At 48.9% G+C, this 26,543-nt stretch overlaps 1 protein-coding gene across 1 annotated transcript in view; it reads left to right on the top strand.

Annotated features, from left to right (window-relative positions):
* Window positions 1–26,543, top strand: part of PTPN1 (protein tyrosine phosphatase, non-receptor type 1) — a 63,563-nt gene that overhangs the window by 32,764 nt on the left and 4,256 nt on the right. The window contains exons 2-8 of the mRNA XM_027558275.1: window positions 10,385–10,475; window positions 13,341–13,441; window positions 15,692–15,790; window positions 21,254–21,391; window positions 24,472–24,681; window positions 24,991–25,152; window positions 25,524–25,750. Coding sequence (XP_027414076.1) covers window positions 10,385–10,475; window positions 13,341–13,441; window positions 15,692–15,790; window positions 21,254–21,391; window positions 24,472–24,681; window positions 24,991–25,152; window positions 25,524–25,750 — 1,028 coding nt within the window. The remainder of the gene's footprint in view (window positions 1–10,384; window positions 10,476–13,340; window positions 13,442–15,691; window positions 15,791–21,253; window positions 21,392–24,471; window positions 24,682–24,990; window positions 25,153–25,523; window positions 25,751–26,543) is intronic.

Below are 26,543 nucleotides of genomic sequence, written 5' to 3'. Positions count from 1 at the left end.
AATTGAGCTGTGTTGACATGAAGAACTCTTTTTGTCGAAAGACACCGTTAACGTTGGGTTGTCTGCAGAAGTGGCCTGCTCGTAGATCAGCTTGTCCTTCATTAACCCGTAACGTGCGGTGCGTGTGCTTCTACGCGTGGTGCCTGGTGTCCCTCATTGTTCTCAGGCGCACTTCAGCGCTCGAGCCCAGGAGGAAGCGAAAGGAATGCATGTGCGGATGGAGGTCGGGGCTTCTGAACTGCTCGTTCTGCTCCTCCAGGAGGGATCAGATCCCTGGTGGTGGGAGGGGGTGTAGGTAGAGTATCCGCTTGCTCGGAGCTCTAATCCTTCTGTTTTACCATCAGTCCCTGATGAATAATCGTGGGCACGTTTGTGTGAGTTCTGTGTGGCAGCGCCTAGCTCAGAACCTCGTGTCTGTCTGTCTGGCCGTCTTCCCCACTGGAGCACAAGGTCCATGGTGGCAGGACTTTGCCTCCCTTGTTCACCCTCCTGTCCTTCTTGGTTTCCACATGGTCAGTGCTAAGTAAATATTTGGATGAAGTGAAGAGATTCAAACATTGAATGTAAACCTTGCTTCCTTGATCCGCATGCGCTGAGTTCTTTGCAGAGCCAGGCAGAAGAGCTTGGTCACCGCTTCCTCTCTTCCCCGAATTGTCATTTTACTTTTGTGGCTTCACTAAAGAACTATCACTTGAGAATGCTTTTGAGCAATGGGCATATCTTCCTTCATCATCTCTAATCCCCAAATGGTGTGTAGAAAAGTACATTTATATTGAGAAGGTATTTAGAAAACTCACTTGTTTGGTAACAGTAATACAAAAGCCTTTTCTTTGGTTATGGTAAGAAATCTTGTACTACTCTTGGAGTGTTAAATGCTTAACCAAAGCTGATTTCATTTGACATTCTGTTTCCCTCCCATTCACACTCCCAGATTATCCACAGAATACCATCAGTTTCATAAATATGGTTTTCAGTTATTTCAAAGTAGGCATATTGTGTGGGTTCCTAAGGTCCCTGTAGGGAAATTAAATGTGGAGGGAGGAAGCTGGTGGTTGGCAGTCTGGTTCCTTGTAAAGCAAGCTGTGAACCTTCCGCTCTCAGATGCCTGCCAGCTGCTTGTGTCAGCTGTGCCGCTGTCCTCGGCAAAGTGGCAGAACCCAGGGCCTGAACACGCCAACTGTCCTTATGGAAAGCAGAAGGTAAACAAAACAGAAGTGAAAGTGGATTCAGTTTTTAGACTGTTCTCTTACAGGAACGGTTTTGTGGTTCTCAGCATTCAAAAAAAAAACTTGTTCCAATATGCTTCACTGACATCAGTTACTGTAAGTCTGATTCATTTGCTGCCTATTGATTTCTGCCCAAGGTGAAATTTATGACATTTAACAGAAAACGTAAGTGATGTTAAAAAGCAACAAAAACAAAAACCAGATACTTCAAGGATTGTAAAAATAAGGTTTAAAGTCAGTGACCCTTGAAAACACAATTTTCATATTTCTTTGTTAACTATTTGACTGTGTAACCATAGAGTTGTTAAAAATAAATGATAATGTTAACGTTATATTAAGCGTCCAAAGGATAATACAATTTACTTTGCAGATTTTTTTTTACCCTAGTATCCTGCAGCTTCACTCTGACGCTAGCACGCGGGCACTGACTTTTGTCTTGGAGGCGCGCTGGGGCCGCTCTGTCCTGTCTCCTGTTGTCCACGCTGTGTCCCTCTGCACTCGCTTCCAAAGTGCCTGTCCTTTGTGTTCAGTGCAGAGTTTATCTTCATCTGTTAAGGTCTGTTGTTTAAATGTCAGTGGTTGTCAATTTCATTTCAAGATTTCTCATTTATTCTTTCCTATCTGCTTATTGGGGCTTCATTTATTCCTTCCTAGATGTATATGTAACATCTTTTTTATACACAATTTCTTTATTTATCCCTGATCTCAAATACATTTATCTTTAAAGCACCTGACAAGCCAACAGTAAATTTCATGTGAAATAGTTATTTTTCTAGTTGATTATCTTTTTCAGAACGAGTCTTTGGTGGTGGTGTGTGTTTTTCTGTTTTTGGTATTGTGCTTACAGGTGATTTTGAGTGAGGGGCTGTTGTTTTCGTTTGTTCTTGTTTTGTGTCTGAGCCTAGCTGTGCCTTTGTGGTGATGGATGGGGAGGCCTGGCGTGCTGTGATTCATGGGGTCGCAGAGTCGGACACGACTGAGCGACTGAACTGACTGTGCCTTTGTGTTCTTCTCTATGTTTAATCGACCCTCACTTTGTGTTCAGAGCAGAGGGTGTAGTTCAGAGCTGAAATCAGCCCCACCACCTCTACCGGTTGGTTCCCCGGTTCCCCTTGCCCACTTTGTGGAGGGTACTCCACACTTCCCATGCCTGCCCTCATCCTCTGATTTGTGGGGAATTTGTAAAACAATTTGATTCTGCTTTTTTCCATGTCATTTTCCAAATGCACGTAATTGTTCTGGTAGTGATTTGTAACTCCATTATTTTTGAACCTCCCCCCGAACAGTGGACAGGATGACCCAGCGTCTCCATAGGCTCTGGCGAGGCTGATCACTGCAGGTCTGCTGTCTTTTGAACGCAGGCTGGTTGTGCTCATTTCTCCTTCCTCTCTCTCAGCTTACCACATTAGATTCTGAGGCTCTGGGTTTACTTTTCAGCATCTTTTTCTATTCAGTACATAATCATTTTAAACTTTAAACCAAAGCAGGCTTGCTACTCGTTAACTAAATTTTAAACTTTTTATTATCTAAGCATTGTAGATTATCTTACAGTTTAGCAGTATTGACTATGACTTCTGGCATATTGATTATATAAATGGATAAATATAATCGTTTCCTAAGGTTTATTGGAAGAGCTGAATGAAGCTCCAATACTTTGGCCACCTGATATGAAGAGCCAACTCCCTGGGAAAGACCCTTATACTGGGAAAGACTGAAGGCAAAAGGAGAAAGGGGTGGCAAAGGATGCGATGGTTAGGTAGCATCATTGACTCACTGGACATGAATTTGAGCAAACTCTGGGAGATAGTGAAGAACAGGGAAGCCTGGCGTGCTGCAGTCCATGGGGTGGCAAAGAATTGGACGTGACTTAGTGATGACTTAGCAACTAAACCACAACAAAGATCTTTGTAGTCAATTACATTGTTCCATTAACCAGTATAGACAGAGTACAGCATTGCTTTCACCGTGAAAGACGTTGAATTTCTGATTTTGAAAGTTGTGTATTTCTCAGTATGCTTTACTATACCGTAATTTTATATTGTCATTTATAATGAGATTTATGAGTAACAAAGTTGTTCAACACAAATGTCACTTTGAAGATTTGGTTCCTAAAATTCTAGTCTAGCCATCCCCGCCCCCCTCCCCACTTCTATATATATCTTCCTATTCAGTGGTGACTACTTGCAAGAGTTCCAGGAAATGTATGCCCTATATGTTCACTTCTTATTTTAAATTATTGCCTTTACTGTACTTCTGTATTTCCCTTTGATCTAGCTCTATTTCTGAGAGCCAGTAGTTTCCTTAAAGTACTAGGTAGCAGCTAGAACAGTCAAATTAGGCAGCCATTTGTAAAACGAGGTGTGGGGAGTAGAGAAGATGTGAAGATACTGAGGAGCTGCGGTTCTGGCAGATACAGGGTGCCGCTGGAGTGCTTTCTTCCTTCATTTGAAACAGATGGCTGTCTGAACCATCTGAAACAACCGTTTATGCTTTGAATTCGTGTTTCAGTAGCTCTTTTAGTACTATCTTGTTGAGAGGCTGTGTGACTCAATTGCAAAGCAAAATAGTAGTAATAATAATTATTGTTATTATTGGAAAGTAGGAGTGGACCAGACATTGGTTTAAACGCATTCTCTTTCAAGAACATTTCTATTGCATAATATGAATCAGACTGGTACACAGTTAAGGACTCCTTGAGCACCTTTAGAACCATTCCTTAATTCAGTCATTAGAATTAGGTTGAATGCCCACTCTGGGCCCAGGCTGGTGCTAGGAAGGTTGAGAGTCTAGGACCTTCCCAGTAGACTCCCAGCTTTAATGAGACACTGGCTCCACCTCATCACTCTTGGATAGTTTTAAGAGAAATAATGCATTTTACAGTGGAGCCAGAGACATTCGCCCTCTTGTGGGACTGAAGAGAGAAGGATGTTCAAACCAAAATTGCTAGGTTTAACTTAACAAAGTGCTATAAACATTAGAATATTTCTGCAAGCCTGGCTTTTATGCCTATGTGTTTTCAAAAATTAGAGCTCTCACGTAAAGCATTATCAGCTTTACCCCATGTTTGACTTTTGCCTAATTGGATTTGGGAGGTATTTAAATAATGGATAATGAGCTTTCCTGTAAGTAGACAGACTGACTGACTCTGGGCCCTGATTCCTTCTGTTCCCAGAGCCTTATGAGGAGCTCAGTGGGTGCTCGCTTGGAGGTCATCAGTCATCTTCTTAAGTGAGTGTGGAAGGATGGGGAGTCAGAACTAGCCTCAGAAATTTTTCAAGTAATGATGGTTTCTGCCCTACCTTGCCTCTTAAGATCGATTTTCAGTTCAGATGTTTTGTTTAAATTTTATCAGGCATCTTTATCCCAACTTTCTAGCCCAGATCAGTCATAATTTTAAAAGAACTTGTTTTTTTTTTCTCTCCCATGAAAATGATTCACTGTAGAAATGAGGCAGATCATTTTGGGTACCCAGTGCCTATATAAAATGACACGGTGTAATTTAAACCACTCACCAGTAAGCTGTGACTGAACGTGAGCTCTCCCTTGGCCGCACACCGTCAGATGTGTTCTCTAGGAGAGCGTGAACGTTTGATGGCTGTTACACGTGCTGCTTTCTCTGTCACATTTCTGAAGAAACCTGTACCAAGAATAGGAAGTAGACTCCAGAAAAGCCAGTGAAGCACCGTCCGAGGGAAGGAGACGGGCAGCTTATCTGTTTGTTGGTGTGGGCCATTTCACTGTTCCCAGTTCTCATTCAGTGTGATCTCATCCCTGAAAGGGTGAGGTGCACTTTGAATGGTGCTTGAAATGTTGAATGGGGTTTTTTTAGGGGATGCTTCTGAGAATATGTTTCATGGCAAGTTTACTATTTCCTTCTTGGCTTGGCTCCTAAATTTTCCCAACAGTCATCTTCTCATCATCAGCTTTAAGACCTTTATCCTGTTTTATTTTCTCTGTGTGGATGTTTTGCACGCCTCAGTAGATTCTTTAATCTTTGGTCAAAGTAGTAAAAGATCTAAGGATGCCATGTGCTTGTGATGGCAGTCCCCTTAAACTTGATCATTAGTCAGTGTCTGCTTTCTTCAGCTGTTGGAAGGTCGGCTCACCTTTGATGCCCTTTTATTTATTTATTTTTATTTATTTATTTTTTTATTTTATTATTTTTTTTCTTCTAATTTTATTTTATTTTTAAACTTTACATAATTGTATTAGTTTTGCCAAATATCAAAATGAATCCAATGCAGAAATCTTGTTTTGCTGTAGTTCTGTCACATTTCGAGGGACAGTGGTTCATCTGCTATTTTTCTAAACCACTATTGGTAGTTAACTTTTAATTTTATAGGTGCTTTTATCACTCCTCAATATTAATACTATAATCCTGGCATTTTGTTTTACTGAGTGAAATGTAAATTCATATTTAGAGCCTGCATGTATTTCTCATGTGCAGTTCTGAAATAGAGAAACACTTAAACCAGGTTTGTTTTATTATTTGTAAATTATACCTCAAAATTGATTAGACAACAGGGACCTATTGTGTAGCGCATGGAACTCTGCTTAATGTTCTGTGGCAGCCTGGATGGGAGAGGGGTTTGGGGGAGAATGGATACAGGTCTGTGTGTGGCTGAGTCCCTTCTCCACTCACCCGAAACGGTCACAACATTGTTAATTGGCTATACCCCAGTACTGAATAAAAAGTATGACATTTGGGGAAAAAATAAATCAGGAAACAAAAAGAAATTGGTTAGAAAAACTGGCTGAACTACGTATTTAAGATCTGTGCATTTGACTGTTTGAGGCTGCCTTAATTTTAGACTCTTCTTTTAAAAGTATTGTGTGGATAGCTTCTATTTTCCCAATATTTTTATTAGCTGTTTTGGTGTGTTCTCTTCAACCAAAAAAGTACAGATTACTAGATCCTTCGGCTACATAGAATCAGTCGCACACTGTTGTTATTTTGGCCCTTATTTCCTCAGAATGAATATTTTTTCAGTGGTTTATTCATATCAACTGTTTCTTCCATCTTCTTTCAGTCACACCAGCTGGACTGATCAAGATTGTTTCATGTCATAAGGCAGATTTGTACCTGTTGGTGAACACTTCCAAATAACAACTAGAGTAAGAAATTTAAAAATGAGATTTTTTTTTCCCCCTTGAAGTCATTTTTCTGTGCTCTGTAGCATTTCCCCAAAAGCTTAATCTCATCCATAAAAGATGTGATGGATACATTACTACTAGACTAATTTGTTTAATCTCAAGTGAGTTTATATTATCATACTTTTCAGGTGCTATCTGTCTTGCTCGTACGAGTCAAAAACCTTGCCGTTTTGTAGGTTTTTCTTTTAAATAGCAGAATGTGGACTTCCTCTTTAAATCCAAGTTGAATGTATACATGGTTTAAGAAGTTTTATTGGCTGCCCACATCTCCCCATTCCCAGTCTTTCTCTTTATGAATGGCTTTTGAACTCTGAGCCTGCTTCGAGCTTGCATTTGTTCCCAGATTTTAAGGAAAATGTCTATCCTTTGATTCATGAGTTTAGCTCGTCAGGGAGATACAGGATGTGGCTTTCTTAAGCCCCCGCCTTCTGCTGTCCCTCGTGCTTCCCCGCCCCGTTCCCCCAGCCTGTGATACTTCTAGGTGAAAGCCGTGTTCACTGTTTACATTGTTGCCTCGCACACAGTCACAGGTAGTGCTGTACTGTCATGCTTTCCTTTTTAATTGATTTTCTTGTAGTTAATAATTGCCTTTTCTTCATTTGCATAGTTTCCTTACTGCCTGAGTCACCAGGGAAGCCCCTACCTGTTGTTAACTCTTCTCATACCTTCTGAGAACCTCTCACAGCAATTTTCCACCAGCTCAGTTAGCACCATCCAATAGAAATAAGTACCAGCCATGTATGTAATTCTGCTTTTTCTAGTAGCCGCAGTAAGAAAGGGGCTTCCCAGGTGGCGCTAGTGGTAAAGAACCCGCCTGCCAGTGCAAGAGACATAGGAGACCTGGGTTCGATCCCTGGGTCAGGAAGATCCCCTGGAGGAGGGCATGGCAACCCACTCCAGTATTCTTGCCTGGAGAATCCCATGGGCAGAGGAGCCTGGCAGCTACAGTCCATGGGGTCGCAAAGGGTCAGACACGACTGAAATGACTTAGCATGCAGCAAGAAAGGTAAAAGGAAGCAGATGAAAGTAACAACATAGTTTGCTTAATCCAGCATGTTCAAAGTGTCATTTCAACCAATAGTCAATGTTTCAAGTATTTGAGATATTTTAATTTCTTTTCTTAGTACTCAGTTATCAAAACCCGATGTGTGTTTTTCACATTTGCACAGCATCTCTTTGCAGACTCACCACATCTCAGGTGGCCTATGGCTACTGTGTTAGATAGAGCAGCTTCAGGTGACTCAGCAGCCCTGGTCTTGGAGGAGGCATCCCTCCTGGACACCTCCGTCCCTCTGTCTGGGTCACTGGCTCTGAAGACTGCCACACGGCATCCATCTTGAGACCGCTTTGCTTTGCTTCTCAGTTGGCATCCCTGTTTTCTGGACTGCAGGTATTCTCGTTTCCCTCTGGTGGTCTTGCTCAGTCACGGTGGGTATGCTGGACAGAGGCATGCTGTTGGCATGTCCATCTCTTGAGTCACTCTGGTCTGGTCTGGGTGCTCGCCTCCTGGGGCTGGTGCGTAGCTGTCATCCTGGGCCTCCCCCACCACAGCCTGCGTGGAAATTTCCTGTGCCTTTGCTCTTGTGGTGGATCCTTTTTTGTTTGTTTTTCCCCTGGGTACCTTACATCTTTCTCTTCCTTGGTTTTTTCCTTCACTCAGGTGGAAACGCCAGTGGATGCTGAGAAACGGAGCAGAGGTGGTGGGGTCTCTGAGGCCCTACAGATCTGAGCGGTTTCTCTCGTTCCTTCTTGCCTGACGATTATTGGGGCTGTGTATAGAATTCTAGGTTGGACATCATTTTTCTTCAGAATTTTGAAGGCATTGCTCTGTTGCCATTCAGCTTTCAGTGTTCTTGCAAAATCTGAAGCCATTCAGATCCCCTTACCTTTTGAAAGTGAACTATTTTTTCTTCCTGGAAACTTACAGAATCTTCTCTTTGTTGGCGAGACCCTCGACCTGCATGGTACTGTGCTCCAGTGTGGGTCTGTTTTTATCATTTTGCTGAGCACCTGATGTATCTGGTAGATTTCCTTGAACTAGTTTTTAATGTTTTCTTTCCTTGCATTTTATTCTGCTTAATTTTCCATTGTTAATTATTTTTGCCTTCTGGAAAAGCAGAATTTCTTCTACCTTTATCTTCTGACTCTTCTGTTAAGCTTATCATTTCTGCCATTTCTTGTTTTCAAGTTCCAAGAGACATTTTTATCCAACATCCTGTTCTTAATCCATGAATGTATGGTTCTTATCTTTCTGAGTATATTAATGATAAATATATTTTTAAGCTTTGGTTTCTCTGCACTCTTTGTTCCGAGGGGCTTGTTTTTCCCATTTTATTTTTCCTTTAGATCTCTTTCGTACTAGAGGCATTCCTTCCTCTGACGTCTCTTAATCAGTGGTCTGCACGTGATGAAGATGGGGGGCTTCCGGGGTCTACTGCAGGCTCCCAGCAGGTGCACGGGGCTGGTCAGCACACGTCTGCCTCGAGGCCTCTGGGTGCAGGTGGGCTGTTGTTTGTATACCCTCATGATGGTACCTTTTGGTCTTTCCTCTTGTTTGCTCATATCACCTGGACGGCACTCTGCCCCCTGATTCACATTTTCCAAAAAGTAAACTCCAGATTTCAGCAGAGGTGTGAGGCAGCAGGCACCCAGCAGCGGGAAGGGGGAGGTAGGGGCGGAGATGCAGTTCCTCTGGTCCAGCCCTGCCCCCCTGCGGTGAATCCCACCCCTCATTCCAGAAGCAGGCTTCCTGCCCTTCTGGAGGGTTCTGTGGTGGAAACCAGGCCGGTGCTCTGCTCTCCCAGCCACCGGCTTGTGACTGAGCCTGCTCCCACCTGCCAGCTGCTCATCAGTCTGATTGCCAGCTTCCAAAGCTGTGCTGCTGTTGTCTGCTCTCCTGTTCTCTCACTGCAGCCTTTCCCTTTTTTTAAAAAGTTCTGTTAAAACATACATAACAAAGATTGACCGTCATAACCATGTTTAGGTGTACAGTTCAGCGGCATTGAGTATATGCACATTGTTGGGCAAGCTTGTCTTTCATGACAGTACTAGTAAAATACAGACGTAAAGGAAAAGATCTCTAAGTGGGGTTATAGTGGTGTTGATGTAGAAGAGCAAAATGAGATGTGTGTGGTCTGTCTGGTAGGACACATGCTGCAGTCTCCTGTGAGCTCAGGCACTCGCTCTCCTTCTGACGGTTGGTTTAAGGGGGTTTGTTTGCCATCCCCTGGGAAAGCATTGGGGCTCCCAGGTGGTGCTAGTGGTGGAGAGTCCACCTGTCAGTGCAGGAGACTTCAGAGGTGCGGGTTTGATCCCTGCGTTGGAAAGATCCACTGAAGTAGGAAATGGCAACCCACTCCAATATTTTTGCCTGGAAAGTTCCGTGGACAGAGGAGCCTGGCAGGCTATATAGTTCATGGGGCTACAAAAAGTTGGACATAACTGATGGCATTTGTGTGTGCACACGCGCACACACATGTATGGGAAAGTGTTTAGATAGTTGTTTGGCAGAAAGGGGCCTTTTATCTGCTCTTGATAAACTGTAGCTTTACAGGAGGTTGCAGATGGAATTCCCAGGCCTGACACAGAAGGCTCTCCAAGATCTGATCTCTACCCACCTGTGTACTCCAGCCCTGTCATTCCTCCACCAGCCCACTCAGCGTCCCCACACAAAGTGTGAACCCCAGCCCCTGTGCCTCTGCTGTGCTGGGTGTTCTGAGTACTGCGCCCCGTTCCCATCTCCTTGCCCTCTTCCTCGTCGTTCTAGCTCCCGGCCCCACACCGCCGCCGCCCGCCTGCGGCATGCGGGTATCCTTCTGTCTCCCTCCCGTGACCTTGGACGTGCCTCTTGAATTAGCACTTGCCTTTCCCGCACTCCCCGGCCCCCTTTGCTGTTTGTTTCTGTGCTGCGTCTTCCTCAGTGCTTGGCACATGGCCCGCACGCAGTCAGCTGGGTTCCTGGTGCCAGAGTTTCAAGAGAGAACTCTTTATCTCTTATTTTGTAGGATATCCGACATGAAGCCAGTGACTTCCCATGCAGAGTGGCCAAGCTTCCTAAGAACAAAAACCGAAACAGGTACAGAGACGTCAGTCCCTGTAAGTATTCACACACCACAGTTACCTGCTCCCATCCAGCCAGCCCCTCCGAGGCTGTGGGCCTCTCAGACTCCTTTAGCCCTGGGGTTTGGTAATAAATCAATAGCAGTTGAGGTTTATGACTTGATTGTTTCCTATGATGAAGGTATTAGAGGCTTATAGTAATGGCTCACTTTTCCGCCCATGGAGGAGGGATAAGGTTTCAGTTTCTAGAAAATTCAGCAAAGTTCAAAGCGCTTTCCTTAGCTTTGACTGTTTTAATGATGAATCATTTCCTACCAGCTGAGTGTGTGTAATGGCAGGCGTAATATACCCCTTCCGGGTGACTCCGCGACAGTATTGTTGGGCCCAAGGCATTGTACTGACCAGTAGTGATGCCCTGCGCGGGCATGGGCCAGGGTCGGGGAGGCACTCACCTGCCGCCTCAGCTAGAGACGCAGTCGGCTCTGCTCGCTGACCTCACCTCCCCCAGCCCACCCCCTCCGCCATCACTGTTTTTCTGGCTCTTTCCTATCCTTAGTTCTCAGTGTGCCCGCTGGCAGCCTCCTCTGCCTTCCAAGTAATTGGCTTTCAGTCTGCTGATATCTCGAAAGTGAATGAACTGTGTTAGAATCTGTGTAAAGTGAGAAAAACTGGAGAGGAGGGAAGGACAGGAACTTCACCACCTCCTCTGGGTCACAGAGAGCCTTGGGACTCACCTCCACGTGGCATCGCCCAGCAGCGAGGGCCGTGGTTGGAGCAGCTCCATAGCAGTGCCCTCTGCCGGGGACGTGACGATGCCGCCAGGCCCCCGGGCAGGCCCGTCCTACCGAAGCCTGCTGCAGGGGCGGCTCCCGGTGCCCTCCACAGAAGAGTGGCTGTGCCCCCTGCCGGATGGTGCGGTGCCCCAGGCTGTGGGGGGGGCGGAGTGAATCAGACCTGGGCTGGCGCTAAGCAGTCTGCCTCCGACGGCTGCCGCGGCGCTCTGCCCCTCTGAGCTGCTGGCCTCAGGCGGGTTGCCCTCTCCCCTGATCTTCAGTCACACAGGAGTCACAGGGATCTCAGGACTGGGCGCAGACTGAAGTCAGGGCACATCAGTGCTTAGCCCCGAGTCTCACTGTCAGTGTCGGCTGTGGTTGAGACGGCCAGGAACTGAAGTGCCCGCTAGGCACGTCCACCACGTGGGTCTAGGTCGGGTGACACAGGATTTTGCCCCAGTGTCTGATTCTCTTGATTTAGCACTTCCAGGCTACGGCTGCACATAGATTTTATTTAAAAATAATACTAATGGCCTCTTCTCAGGGAATTCTGCCATGAGGCCCTGGCCAGCTGCCCTGCGCTAGAATCACCGTCGCAGTTCACACCATGCACACGGTGCCCACCAAGCCCTTGGTCTGTAGGCTTTGCTGTACTCGCTCTGAATTAGGCAACAATATTATCTTTCATATTTCTTTTCTATGATTTCGATCAGTATTCATCTAAATAAGGTTGTAAACCAGCTTTACAGAGGGAAAAAAAACAGCATTTGAAATATTCTTCCAGGGATACAATTCCCAAACTTTTTAACCAGTCTTAACTCCTTGCGTTTTTCTCCCCTACCTCCACTCTTCACTAGAGAAGGTAATTTGCTTTTAAAATTATGAAGGAAATGGGGAGAATGTTTCAAGGTAGAAGGTGATCCTATTATCTTCCATTTGGCAGGTGAAAAACTCAGCACTCAGAAGATAAGTTGTCTGTCCAAGGTCACCACCCAGTGCTGTGAGACCGCTTATCTCCATGGCCCATTTCAGTATCACCCGAGTATTTCAGTGTGTAATAATCCTCTATGATGAGAAACGTTATTCCAAACAATGGCTAATTCACTAAAACGTCTCTTTGGAATGCTTTCGAATAGAAGGCCCTAACTGCTTACCCTGTTAGGTTTTCCTTTCTCTCTGGGCGAGGGGAGAACTGTTTACGGGCCGTCTCCTGAGTTTACCGTCCCTTGTGTTGTACCAGAAATAAAACACCCACCTGCGCTTGTTAATGGCCCCGGCAGGATAAGGAGAGTTGCCTTCGGGAAAGTAGGGCTTTTGTGACCGTGGCAGAGAGGAGGAGAAGCGGCTGTGCTTCTTCTGTCCCCTGGGGTGGACCTTTCACATGCGAGTGTATTTCTAAAAGCTATTCTGAAAGTTACTTTAATATACTTTCGGTGTTGTGTTTTGGATTCAGAGTCTGTGTTTTCCTGTTAAACTCTCTTTTAAGTGTCTCTGATTGTGACATATATGTTGTACTTGAGCTTTTCTAAAGACAACCTTGTATCAGGCAGTTCAAGGTGTGAGTTTTCACCCTGTTGTAGACTTCAGCCGTTTAATCTTGGAAGCATTAGGCACAGGTGAGGCTGAGACGTGATCGTAAATCTTACCAACTTGGTTCATTGTACCAACTTGAACTCTGGGGACTGGGTGGAATATTGGTGGATTTTGTTCCCTTTTAAAGATCAAAGCCATTGCATTTTTCACTCATAAAAGTATGTTTTAGGCCTCAGAGAACAGATTCCTTGACATCCCCTCCCCCCCAGTCTTCTGAGGTATGAGGACAGTAATAAATAAGACGATAAAGCCTAAAAACAGATTTCCCAAACAAGAATTAATAATCTATGTTTTAGTGTAATTTGTTTCTGTTGCTATTTTGTATTAAGTTTCAGATACTTTGAGAAACCTTCTGAAAGTACTAGCGGTTCCCATTATTGGAGACACTTAAGTTAATCTCAGAACAGTTTGGACTCAGCCAGTGTGAACACCCTGAGCGCCTCACTCGCTTTCTCTGCTTTCCCCATAGGGCACATCGCGTGTGCAAGCACTTAAGTCCCCCTGGATTAACCTTGCGTTCTGGTTTGCCTTTCAGTTGATCACAGTCGGATTAAACTTCATCAAGAAGATAACGACTATATCAATGCTAGTTTGATAAAAATGGAAGAAGCCCAAAGGAGTTACATTCTCACCCAGGTAAACAGAGTCTGAATTTTTCCCTAGTGGGCTTCGCCTCTCTCGATGTCAGCCTAAGAGTCTGACAGTGCCGTTATCCACGCCTCAGATAAAGTCTGCCACATCTTTTAGAAGATCAGGTTTCTAACCCAAAAAAGCAACATGGAAGGGAAAAGTCTTCCTTCAGAGATTCAGTCTGGTCATGACATGAATCTTTTCTGGGAAGTATGGTGTTGCTGGGTTTGTAGACAACAGCAGTAAAATGCCAGGGTTGTCTTGTTTGTTGACAGAGGCAGTAGCTAGAAAAGACTGTACCTGTGTTGAGTCCCTAAGCATTTGCCTCAGGGCATCAGGGCTGCTTATGGACACGTAAGAGGGTTAGTAATAGACCAGAAATCTTTATCCAGATGGCCTTTCAGAATTCCTCTGCATGGTCCTCATTCCTTGGGGGTGGAGGGGTGAGTTAGGTTATGTGGAGGAGCATACAAACTCACTTGAAACTCCCATTGGTTTTTGGCATCTTTATGGAAAAAGAAATCACAACAGTGGTTTCATAATTGGCCTTTTGTGAAACACTGGTATATGACCCAAAGACCACAGGAGCCCGGGGAAGAGTGAAGGGGTCTCTTTTAACCGATTTTCTCAAGTCTTCATCTGTTACTGGTACATTGATATACACAGTCTAAATCTCTCTATATATAAATCCTGATTTCCTCTTTTCTCTTTGCATGTCAGTTTTTCAGTTTTACATTAGGTTTGGGTCCTAGGGTGACTGAACATCATCACCCTGTCTAATATTTGGAGGCTAAAATGACAGTGAAGCTAGGAAGCACGATGACCAAAGTCTGCTTTGGGGCGGGTGTCTTCCTGGTGGCCCTTCTTGACTGTCCCTTTTGTTCTGTCCGGGTTCCTCTCCGCACATGACCAGAGTCGGCCCAACACCCCCCCAGTCATTGTACGGAACATCAGTCCCCAGGCCCTCAGCCCGTGATCCTCCCAGCCCTTCTGGGGTTGGGGTGAGGGGCAGGGAGACCTTGGTGGCAAGCTGGTGGGAAGAGGTTGTGGCAAAGTGGCTTCTTGGGAACTTCTCTTTTAGAAGTAGTCAAGTTTCTTACTTTCTGATTTCAGCCATTCAACTTTGGTCTGGGGTCAGCAAGCCCAAAGCAAAGATAGGGTATATAAAGTCAAACAGGCATTAGGAAATCACCGTGAAAACTTACCCCGCTGTCCTCACCGCACTCACACCCTCGCGGTTGCTTGGCACATGTGAAGTTCTGTCTGTCTGTCAGATCACACCCCAGATGTACCCAGCTGCTTGCTGACGTGGTCTCCCTCTGCCCTGAGGTTTATGTAAGGGGTTCGAGCAGCCTGGCCCAAAGTCGCACTGCTGGACGGTGGGACTGAGCTCATCTCCATGCCACAAAGCCAAGAACACGGTGCCCATTTTTAAAATGTGTTCATTAAGCAAATAATGCAAGGCTCTCGTCTCACTTTTTAAACCTGTAGGGAGAGTAATGTCACGGATACTGGCCTTCACGCCCACCTTCAAGTATTGGCTGTTTGGTGTGTGCCCTTTCAGATCTTCCATGACTTTAGTCCCTCAGACCCGTTCTGGACTGGAGTGGTGTTTGGGGCCGTGATGAGAACTCCGGCTGTGGGCCAGTGGCACCGCAGCCCTTGCCCACCCTGTCTGTGTGCCCTCATGTTTTAGGTTCCATGCTCCGAGGATGAGGGGAGTCCACGGTCAGGTTAGCCATTAATAGTAATGATGAGAGCTCACACTGTGTTGGGTATTCACTGTGTCCCGGGTCCTGTGGAAAGGCGTAGTAAGTCTGCCTACCTTCACAGCCCTGTGAACTTCAGGCGCTCTAACGGGTAGCGAGCTGGTGGAGAAGCTGCAGGAATAGAGGTGGGTGGCTCGTCCCAGGCCGTGCGGGTGGGGCCCCTCCCCGAGCCGCTGCTCACCTGCAGCCAGCGGTGCTGCTCGCTGGCCCCCCGCCCTGACGTGGAGATCTCTGGCGCCCTTGCTCCGGCCAGCCCAAACCAGAGAGCAGAATCAGTGTTTTCTCTCCTCTGTCATTCGGCTCTGAACCAGCTCTGAAATACGGAAATGACCTTTCGCTACGTGGTAGAAAATAGAACTGTGGTTACTGACCACCAGGCAGGGAGAGGCGGGCCCTGGCCGCAGCCACGGCTTCCACGCTGCCTGAGGGCGCCTCGCGCCGGGCGGGTTTGTACGTAAGATGCACACACTGTGGATTCTGTTTGCAGGGCCCTCTACCCAACACCTGCGGCCACTTCTGGGAGATGGTGTGGGAGCAGAAGAGCAGGGGCGTTGTCATGCTCAACAGAGTGATGGAGAAAGGATCGGTGAGTGAACCTCATGCCGCCTCCCGCGGCGCCAGTCCGTAAGGGCGACGTCTGTCTGTTCCTCTCCTCAGGTTGCTTTAGATTTCTGTTAGAAAAATACAAAGAAGCAGTACATAATAACATGTTTATTGTAAACAAGTCAGATAAACAGGTGAATTTAAAGGAGAGAAAGGTCAGACAGCCCTTGCCCTGGTGTCCACCCCACCCTGTCAGCCGGCCTCCCAGCACTGGTGAGTGAGCCCCACTTTCCTCTCCCCGGTGCCTCTGGTGCTGCTCTGTTGGCCTCGTGGAGTGGTGCGAGCAGAGTTTCACTTTGAAAAGCAAGTTCCTACTGTGCCTTGATCGAGCCTGCTTTCTCTGGTAAAGTGTCCCTTTGCACAGCCAAACGGTGGGAGCAGCTGGACGCAGATTCAGCCCTGTCAGACCCACAGACGCTGGGCCCCTGGCCACTCCTTTCACAGGGACAGTGTCCGCTTGCACTTCCCTTCAGGAGTGTGAGCCTCCCTTCCGAGTACTCGGCAACGTGAGCCTGTTTGTTCAGGCCACTCCTGCCTCTCCTCAGTCTCTTCTGCCTCTACATCCAGCGCTCTTTCTAAACCAGGTCTCCCACACCTCTTGCTAGCTGAAACCTTTCTGGGGCTCCTACTGCCTCCCAGGACATACGCCGTGTGACTGCTGGACCGGGTACAGCTAGGCCCCGCTCTCTCCCTTCATCAGCCAATTCCAGCCAGAACAGACTTGTATTTTATTAAAAAAACTTTTTTTTTTTTAGTCTTCTGCCCCTTCTCTGGACTAGTGACCCAAATCGCACTCAGCCCCTCCAGGCGCGCGTGGCTGCCCTCAGCGCCGCGTGGCCTCTGACCTCCCTCACGCCTGAGAGTACAGTGTGGTCTTCACCGCAGGGTGTAGTGTCATGTCCCCCCAGGCTCCTGTCCTCTCCCTGATGCCCATTGCCAGCCGGGGGGCTCCGCAGCCTCCAAGGTGGAGGCCCCAGGGGAAGAGAGCCGAGGAGCGTGGAGGCCAGTGGGAAGAGGGGCCCAGGCAGGGCCGGCACTGGCTCCGTGCTCGGACTCAGCGGGGATGCCGCTGTCCCGGCTTCCAGAAGGACGTGACCGCTCCAGAGAAGCCTGCCTCCAGAGAAAGGACCATCGTGGCCCTCGGGAAAAGTGAAAGTGTGAAGCAGTAATGTGTCAAAGGAAACTTGAGCAGTGAAAACCTGAAGGGGTAACGCACCCGCCTCACGGACTCGTCCGTCTCTCCCCAGAAGGGACGGGGCTTGGCGACAGCAAACGGCCCTCTTAGGACATTTCCTGTTTAGAGTCGTCTTTTTGCCTCTGCCTCTTTCTCTGAGAAGAAAGGATTCATTTGTTCTACAGAAACAGATAAAGCGCTTACCTGAATATTCAAGTGCTGCAGCAGTGTGTTTTGTCTGAGGAAAAAAAAAAGTCTTCAGTGAAAGTGGTTTTTTAATTTTCTCTGCAGTGGCTTGATTAGTAAAACACAAAGTTGCGAACATGAAGTAAGCCGTCTCCACCACCTTCTTGTCAGCAACTTTGAATAAAGAAACAAAACATCAGGTTCCTGCCACGCACGTGCTCCGCAAGGGAAAGCGAACCGTGGTGGCCGGCGCGGGTGCTGAGCACAGAGGAGCGTCGGGGTCTCCCAGCCCCAATGCTGCTGCCGCTCCGGGTCGCGCTCTGCCGAGGGGCAGGGACACCCAGCCTGTGCCTTGGGGCATCATGGTCTCCACCCACCAGCTGCTGGGAGCACCTTGCCCGCGGCCGAAGCCTGTAAAAGCGTCCCCAGACACTGTCCGGTGTCCCCAGGGAGGCAGACTTGCCCACGGTTGCGACTCACTCTATCGTGGTGTGGAGGGTTGAGAATTTTAAATCAAGACGGACTTACTCAAAACTCATCAGAGAAGGTAGCATTTGCCTTTTGTTTGTTTGTCACTAAAAGTTGAGGTGAAACCTCGTCACTGTTTGCACACGGTTTGCTCCAGCTGCTGTGGTCAGAGGACACCAGGAAGGGGATCCAGGTACTCAGGCCGCGTGCTCCTCAGCAGGCCCTGCCCTCCGTGGCCTCCCACCCAGGCTGAGCATAAGCAGACCACAGATCCACTGTGCCGTCCTTCCCCTTGGACTTCTGTGCTGGCCGTTGAGAGACACCTGTGTGGTTCTTACAGTGGTTACTGTGGTGGTGTGGCGCAGTCCCTGTTTCCCTCTGTAGCTCTCCTTTTTACCCTAGGGCACTTGGACATGCAGATTGGCATGGAAAGCAGTGTATGGTTTATGGTTCTTGAACCTTCCTTGGGATAAACACTTTAAATTCTGCATCCGCGTTCTCAGTTACCACCCCCATCAGAGCTGACCGGGGGAATTATAAGAAGTTGCAGTGTCTTGTTTGCTCAACTAATCTAATTATAATTTCTCCACTACAGCCTGTGGTTAAAAACCAGCTTGCAGAGTGTCTCCGTGTAATGCATGTTTGTTTTCTGGTTTCTTTCACCAAATAGTGTCCAGTGGTCCCCCTCGTCTGTTTTGGCAGAACTACCCATTACCCTTTTGGGACCTGATATACTTCCTGCAAGACAGTTGTGCAAAAAATGATTGTGTGTGTTAGACCAGGTTCGTCCAAGTGGCCAAAGTTCTCATTCATTCCATGTAGACATTGCATTTAGACATGATAAGCTAGCGTGCATATGTGTGCAGGGGCCGGGAATGCAAGTTGTCTAGGCAGGGGGAATAAGCCAGGCCATGTTCACCCAGAAGCGTCGCCTGAATCTCTGTCCTGAAGTCCCCACTAGAGATGCTGTTTGATTTCAAGGGCTTTCAGCCTCGGGACCCTGAGTTGTATATCACGGGCGCTTTAGGCTTTGTCCGTCTCTCTCACACTCCACTTTTAGTTCTCTGTGTTCATCATTCTTTCAGCCAGATCACCCACCCATCAGAGGGTCACCTCAGATGACTTTGTGGATTTTTCTCAACATGCCCTAGCTGTTTTAGAAGAACCCGAGAACTCTCACGCCGCCCTCCTGGTAGTGACAGCATCTCTAACAGGTGCCAGCACTGGCCCTGGCCTGTGGCTGTTTGCTGCCCCCTCAAGACATGCCTCCAGTTTAACTCAGTAAAGGACTGCTTTCCAACAAAATAATCCCCTTTTCCAGCCCCTGTGGATCAGCTTAATAGGGTCGTAGGAAATGGTGATCTTGTGCTGCTTCTGTTTTGTTTTATGTGTTTACAGCAAAAAACTTCTACAGGAAATGACAGAGAGCAGACTGTGGCATGTTGCTGGAGATGCCTAAGAGTTCTTTGAAGAACTCCTATTTTTAAATAAGTATTGGTTGATTGACACTCGGTGTGTGCCAAAATTCCTCAGCGATAAAGTTTCAGAGTCTTGGTCTTTATCCAGATAACAGAGATTTGTGAGGCTTTATATTCACTTTTGAAAGTGAGTGCTTGCTGTGTGGAGATGAGATTTAAAAGACTTGCCTCTCCTGCCCATGAGACATGAAAACACTGGTCTTTTCTCTGAGAGCAGCTGGCCGTTCTGCATTTCTGCTGCTTGGCTTCACTCTTGTCTGCTCACTGCCTTGGGTGCCCACTTCAGCACTCGTGGCTCTGGGCCTACCAAGGTGGTTTCTTTGTTTCTGGTGTCTCAAGGCATTACACAGATCTGATTATTCAAAGTGTAGGAATAAATGCCTCCTTTAAACATCCTCTAAAGTCTTGCTCTCACCTGCCTTGCCCACTGTGGCTAAGCATGCATTCGTGATCGTGCGATGCCACCAATGCTTCTGTGTCCTGAGTGGCAGGATCACTTCGATGCTGATAGTTGGGCTTCCCAGGTGGCGCTAGTTATGAAGAAACTGCCTGCCCGTGCAGGAGACTTAAGAGGCGCAAGTTTGATCCCTAGGTCGGGAAGATCCCTGGAGGAGGGCATGGCAGCCCACTCCAGTGTTCTTGCCTGGAGAACCCCATGGACAGAGGAGCCTGGAGGGCTACAGTCCATAGGATGTCAAAGAGTCAGACACGACTGAAGCGACTTAGCATGCACACGTGCACATCGGTGCAGGGAGATGACATGGGTGAAACTGTCCAAAACTTCCATGTCTGGGCTCTTTAGAAAACCTTACTGGCCTTCTGTTTGGGGATCATAAAGTTGGATGCTTTGGTGGCTTCACAATGTGGTGTTTCTTAATTTGTTTCCCTCCTTTTTTCTGTGGCTTTGGTTTTCATTAAAGCAGGATCAATGGGCATTTGTTGTTCTGTCTTCAGCCTCTTCAAGAGCCTCCTGGCTCCTCTGAGTCAGTGCGTGTTGAATTGTAAGTGTCTTGAACTTGTACTGTTTCCCAAAGAGCTGTTGACATGCACTGATACTTCATTTGATGGAAGTCATACTGCCTCTGAGGGCCCCTGTCTGGGGATGTGTCAGTTCTTCTGGCTTATGGACCCAGCAGCTTCTCCCCATCTACCTGCTGGTTTTGTCCAGAATAGTCATCAGCAACCAGAAATGTCTGGTGTAACAGCTTGGCTCACACAAAGCATTGGCACTGAATTTGACCCAAATTTTCCTTCTTGACCTCTAAATGAAACCCAAGTCTTTGGGAGCTTGCTTGCTTTAAGGAAAATGTTAATGAGCTACATTTAAATCAAGACTATCAAGTAGTTCCTGGGATTTTTAAACTTGAACATCAAAAGGACTTTTCTGAATTGAACCAGACCAGAATAAAAGGGTGGGATGGGGCAGGAGGTGATCCCCAGCCTTGGAGGACCCCTCTCAAGCCTTCTAGATCCTGGTTTGCATTTGATTACAGCCTTCAAGGGGCTCCCTGGTGGCTCAGCAGTAAGGAATCCGCCTGCAGTGCAGGAGCCTCAGGAGGCGTGGGTTCCATCCCTGGTCGGGAAGATCCCCTGGAGGAGGGCATGGCAACCCACTCCAGTATCCTTGCCTGGAGAATCGCATGAACAGAGGAGCTTGGTGGGCTGCAGTCATGGGGTCGCCAAAGTTTGCGGACACCACTGAAGCAAATTAGCATGCACAACCCCTCAAGCTTTTCACAGTCTAGTCTTGTTATCGTCCCCAAGGTAAGGAGTCGGCGCTGTGCCAAGGGCACCAGTCAGGTTCTTGATAATCTTTGAAATGGCTACATGAAGTCATTCCTGAGAGACTGAACCTTGTATGCAGGCTGGCTCCTCTCCTGGGTGACAGGGAGGGGATGCAACACCTGGAGCACATCTCTGTGCGGATAACCGGGGCGGCTGGGTGTGGAGTGCATGTCCTGTCTGCCCGCCTCGCCCTGGCCCCATCTCCCCAGGAGGCAGGCAGCTTACACTGATGTCAGCTTCCAAGGTCAGAAAACCCTCGGTTTGGTGGTTACCATAAAGCTCATGGACAGTACTCCACACTCCATAGATAGACAGTCCATTGCTCACAGTAACTGGGCGCTGTTTTCTGTCCTAGTTAAAATGTGCACAGTACTGGCCACAGAAAGAAGAGAGAGAAATGGTCTTTGAAGACACAAATTTGAAATTGACATTGATCTCGGAAGACATTAAGTCCTATTACACAGTACGACAGCTGGAATTGGAGAACCTCATGGTGAGTACGACCCACGCCTGAGTACCCGGCGCGGGCCCGTTGGTGACATCTCCTTGAGGTGTTGTTTCAGTTGCGACTTACTTAGCACCAGTGGTTTTCTGAGCTCTGAGCAAGATGCGGTTTTCACACCATGGTGAGCAGCGCCTACCTGCTTACCTGCCAGGTGACCAGCAGTGTCTGGGGGGCGGACAAGTCTTAGTACCTCCCTTTCCACAGAACGAACTCTCAGTCCCAGCTAACACCAGTTCTTAGGGGAAAGGGTAGGTTTTTACCTCAGACCAACTACAGAAGGTCTAACATGATAGCCTGGGAGTTAACACGAGCAGAGCACGCGGGCTTCTCATCCACAGTCACTAGTCGGCAGTGACAGAAGAAAGGCCCAGTTTGTGGTCAGTGTAAAGTTTCTAGATGAAGTCCTGGGCTTCTGGCAGGGGTGGCGGGGAGTTTATAACACCAGGGGCCGGCTCTCATTAAATGATGGCCTTGGGCCACCTCTTGGGTCTGCTGGAAGCAGCCCCGCTGAGGACCCGTTCACTGGGAGGCTGCAGAGCTCGCCTGCGCCCCCACCGGTGACGGAGACCACGGAGGGGAGCTCCAGGGGGCTCCCTCAGACGTGGGCACCCCAGCCTTGTGCAGTCCCACGGCCCACCTCCTCAAACTGTCGGCCCTGAGCCAAGGGCACCGTGTCTCCCCGCGTGTCAGTCTGCCCGCAGCCCGGGCTTTTGGAAGGCTTCTCGCAGCGGTCTGTGTGTGGTGTGAGCAATGCAGGCCCAGAACACACCGTGAGGGGCTCGCGGGCTCCAGCGGGGCCGAAGGAGCACGGACCCCCAGGGCTGCGGGCGGGCTGATGGGCAGGGTCTGCTCCGGCCTTGTCTTCATTCGCAGCTTAACTTTCGACTTCTGCTCTGTGGTCGCTGTGGCTCCTGGGTGGGTTCATAGTGAGAGTGAGATGGAGAGCTCCGCACAGGTGCCTGGGCGTGGAGGAGAGGTGGAAACCCTGCGGCTCCGGGGAACTGTGCCGGGCCAGGCCCCGCCCTGCTGGGCACTGCAGCTGGGGGGTGGGGGTGGGGAGTGGCGGCAGGGGGAGGGTTGGGGGGCGCACACAGGCTCCCGCGCTGACCGATGGAGGGGCTGAGACAGGCAGTTTTCAGGAGTAATCTTGGCAGAGGGTTGGAATGTGCCTGGAGGATTGTGTGGTAGACTTTTTTTTTTTAATGCTTTTAAGCACTTGCGAGCTTGGCGTTACGAATGACTTCTGATAAACTCTTGAGAAAATTTCTTTCGCTCGTTGAAGAGAATGGAATTCAACCAGAGCAGAAGAGGCTCGCGCTGTCTGGGCGTCAGAGCAGAGAGGTTTGGGGGAGATCTGTTTGCTCTAACAGAATGTGGTTTTCAAAAAAAAATCTGTTCTGAGCCTTGTGGATCTGTTCGCGCGTACGTCTGGAATGAATTCCTTGAGAAAGAAGTGGGCAGGCATGAGGGAGGGAGTAAACAGATGACCCACACCTTTTCAAGAATTTAAGGAAGGAACTTGCTTTGGGCCTGTTTTCTTATTCCATTTTTTAAAAATCTGTTTTTAAGTGCTTTTCTTACCCACCCCCCCCCAAAAAAAAGGAAGACACGTTTGTTTTTTAAACCATTAAAGTATGTAAGGAGGTCGTTTTCTAGGGAGGAAGGCGTGGAGCTGTCTGCGTGGTTCTCGAAGTTATCCTGATGTGATCAGCAGATTGGTTCCAGTTCTGCAGGAAGATACCAGCATGTGTCATGGCTGGTGCGGGGTGACCCGTGTGTGTTCTCTGCGGGTGTCAGGTCCTTGCTGTTTGTTGTGGGTCCTTTCCCACGTTTCTGTCACCCTCAGGTCAGGGAGGGTGGTTGTACCGGAGGCATGAGCTCGGGGAAGAGGGCAGGGCCGAGTCGCTCCCTCGTGGCACCTGGCACCCAGGAGGCACATGGTAGACATTTGCCAAATGAGGGGAGGGGCACTGTCGGCCACCAGGTCTCTGGCCCAGTGTTTCTCCATCAGCTGTTCTGCAGGCGACCTGGGTGCCGGCGTGGCCCTTGGCTCCATGCTGCTGGTGGGATTCCTGTCTCAGGCCTTACTTGCCCCGTGACTGGCTCCCATGACTGTGGGCTCTTAGCGTGAGGGCTCTCCTCATTGAGAACCACGGTTTGACCATCGCCCCCTGGCAGCCCGCTATCTGCCCTGGGAGTGGAGTCTCAGAGGAGCAGAGCTGGAATCAGCCCCAGAGGCCGTCCTCACACTTCCTCTGGGAGCTGATGGGGCCACGAGGAGAAACACTCGGGGACAAGTGTCAGGGTCCACCTTCAAGGGTCCCTGCAGCAGGCTGTGAACGCGGGGTCTGGAGTCAGGCAACTCAGATTGAAACTCCTGCTCCCTACCTAGTAGGGGGGTGCCTGCCAAGCCTCAGGCTTCTAATCTGGAGCATGGGAGTAACTGGACTAGTGGGGTTGCATGCGAGAGCTCCGGGAGCCCAGGCACCCAGCGCGGGAGCACATAGACTCTCACTGTGGGGCCGGGCCAGCTGGTCTTATGACACCCCTTCCTCACTGACCGTCTGTTCAGAAGGTCACACGTGCAGCCTCCAGTCTTTGGGGACCGAGTCAGTAACCTTTTTCTGTAAAATGACAGTCCTCTGAGACGTCCCGATCGCCTCGTAAAGCCCCAAGTTCCCCAGAGCTGGTGCCCCACACCTGTGGTTACATTTCCACTCTTTGGTGTGAAACCCCGAGGCGCTGATGACAAGACTGCTGTGGGCGGTAGTGCAGCATCACTTTGACTTACAGAGAGAAGTCATTGTGACCTGGAAGACGGCAGAAGGGAGAGGGGCGTCGAGATGAGGGCTCCTGGAGGCAAAAGTGTTGCAGCTGGCAGGAGCAGCCTGGCACCTGCCTGGGTCTCGGATCTTGTCCGCTGAGTCTGTGGTCCCGAGGAGAGAATCTGGGAACAAAGACTCCTCGTGGAGGCAGGCACGTCGAAAGGCGCTTCACGCTTACTTGAAGTCAGTGCTTCTCACTCAGGTGATTCTTTGAGAGTCGTCACGTGTGTATTTCTCTTTCAGTCTCGAGAAACCCGAGAGATCTTACATTTCCACTACACCACGTGGCCTGACTTCGGAGTCCCCGAATCGCCGGCCTCGTTTCTGAACTTTCTCTTCAAAGTCCGAGAGTCGGGCTCGCTCAGCCGTGAGCACGGCCCCATCGTGGTTCACTGCAGTGCTGGCATCGGCAGGTCAGGCACCTTCTGCCTGGCTGACACCTGCCTCTTGCTGGTAAGACGGCCCTCAAGACCACAGGAAGCAGAGGGAGCATGCAGTGACCTCCAGGCTGATCTGGCCGCGGCCCTCTGTCACTGTCTGCAATCAGCCAGCTTTGGTCTTGACTTTCTAGCAGCTTCCCTCCCATCAAGGGAGCTTTACCCTAAACAGCTTCATTTGGAGCAGTGCTTTTAATTTTGATGTGGAAGCCAGAGAATCCCCTTCCCTCACACTTTTCCCGCTCACGCTCCCCTAGGACGTGTACAGTTGTGTTGTACCTGACACCCAGACCTCACTCAGCTGTGTCTCCTCTCTGGCTTTCAGATGGACAAAAGGAAAGACCCTTCTTCTGTTGATATCAAGAAAGTTTTGTTAGAAATGCGGAAATTTCGGATGGGACTGATCCAGACAGCAGACCAGCTCCGCTTCTCCTACCTGGCTGTGATCGAGGGCGCCAAGTTCATCATGGGAGACTCTTCGGTGCAGGTCAGCATTCCTTTTGCTTTAATCCGGGTGTGCTGGTTTTAAACTTTTGTCTCTAAAGGAGGCTGTTCACTGTCAAAGTTGAAATAATGTCACATGTCAGGGGAAATAGCTAGACTTCATGTTTAAGTCTGTTTAGCTAGAAAGTTGTGGAAATTGTCACCATGTTCCAGTTTCTTTGAAGTGCTCACACAGAGAGCATTAATAGGGAGAATAGACTTTATTTTCCAAAGATCTCATCTTCCAAGCCCATGGCTGGAGACCCAAGAAGCTGAAAGGCCCCTCATGTAGCCCTCACCTCTCCTCACTTGAAAGGGAGCAGATTTCCTGACAAATTACCAACTGTGAAATCTTCCTCTTGCTGCTTTTTCAAGGAGCAATGGAAAGAGCTCTCCCATGAGGATCTGGAGCCCCCACCTGAGCACGTCCCCCCACCTCCCCGGCCCCCCAAGCGAGTCCTGGAGCCACACAACGGGAAGTGCAAGGAATTCTTCCCCAACCATCAGTGGGTAAAGGATGACACTGAGGAGGAGGATAAAGAAGACGGCCCCGTCCAGGAAGCAACCAGAGCCCCGTTAAATGCCCCCTGCAGCCTGGAGAGGTAAAGGAAGAGGGTCCTGGCTTACTGGAGGGGGCGGGGGCGGGCAGCCTCCTCTTGGCAACTGGTACTTCTGTGTCCTTGGGGAGACGGGCCCTGGACCAGCTCTGCGCCTCCGCCGCCGCTGGTTGGCGGAGCCTCTGGACTGAGTACAGGTTGGCAGGGAGAGGGACTGACTGCAGCGGGGTCTGGCGCCACCTGGTGGTGCCTCTCGGAACCGGGGCTCCGGCGCAACAGGTGGCCCAGTGTTGACGGCGACAGAAAACAGGAGCCGGGCTTTGGGCAGGTCCTGAAACTGATGTCCAGGCTTGACCACGTACCTTCAGCCCCCAGAACTTAACCTTTTCATGCAGCTTTGATTGTCGTTTTGCTTCCTTACAGTTTGAGAAAGATTATTGAGCACCTACTGATGCCTGTGAGAAATGAGATAATTAGACCAGGGCCCCTGCTCTGTGTTCTGGACCACCTTGTTGGGAAGGGAACAGTAGGTTGTGGTGGGGGCCCCATGGACGGGACTGATGGAGGTGCACTCTGAGGTGGTCAGCCTTAGAGAAGAGTCACCCAGCCTTGCCTGGGAGGTCAAGGAGGGCTGCCTGCAGGAGGTGGCATTGTGCAGGAGCTCGAAGGATGGACAGGGGTCAGCCTGAGCCCGTGAAAGCAGTGCCCTCAGTGCCTGCTGTTTTAGAGGGCAGCTTAAGATTAGCGCCCACTCTGACCTCACGTTTGTCTGCACCTTGAGATTCAGCCTGCAGCAGTTCTCAGCGGGTGTGCGGAGTGCAGAGGTGTGTAGGCAGAG

This window comes from Bos indicus x Bos taurus, chromosome 13, assembly GCF_003369695.1.
Source record: "Bos indicus x Bos taurus breed Angus x Brahman F1 hybrid chromosome 13, Bos_hybrid_MaternalHap_v2.0, whole genome shotgun sequence".
NCBI lineage: Eukaryota > Metazoa > Chordata > Mammalia > Artiodactyla > Bovidae > Bos > Bos indicus x Bos taurus.
Note: the sequence above shows the minus strand (reverse complement) of the source record. Positions and strands in the feature narration are given on the sequence as shown.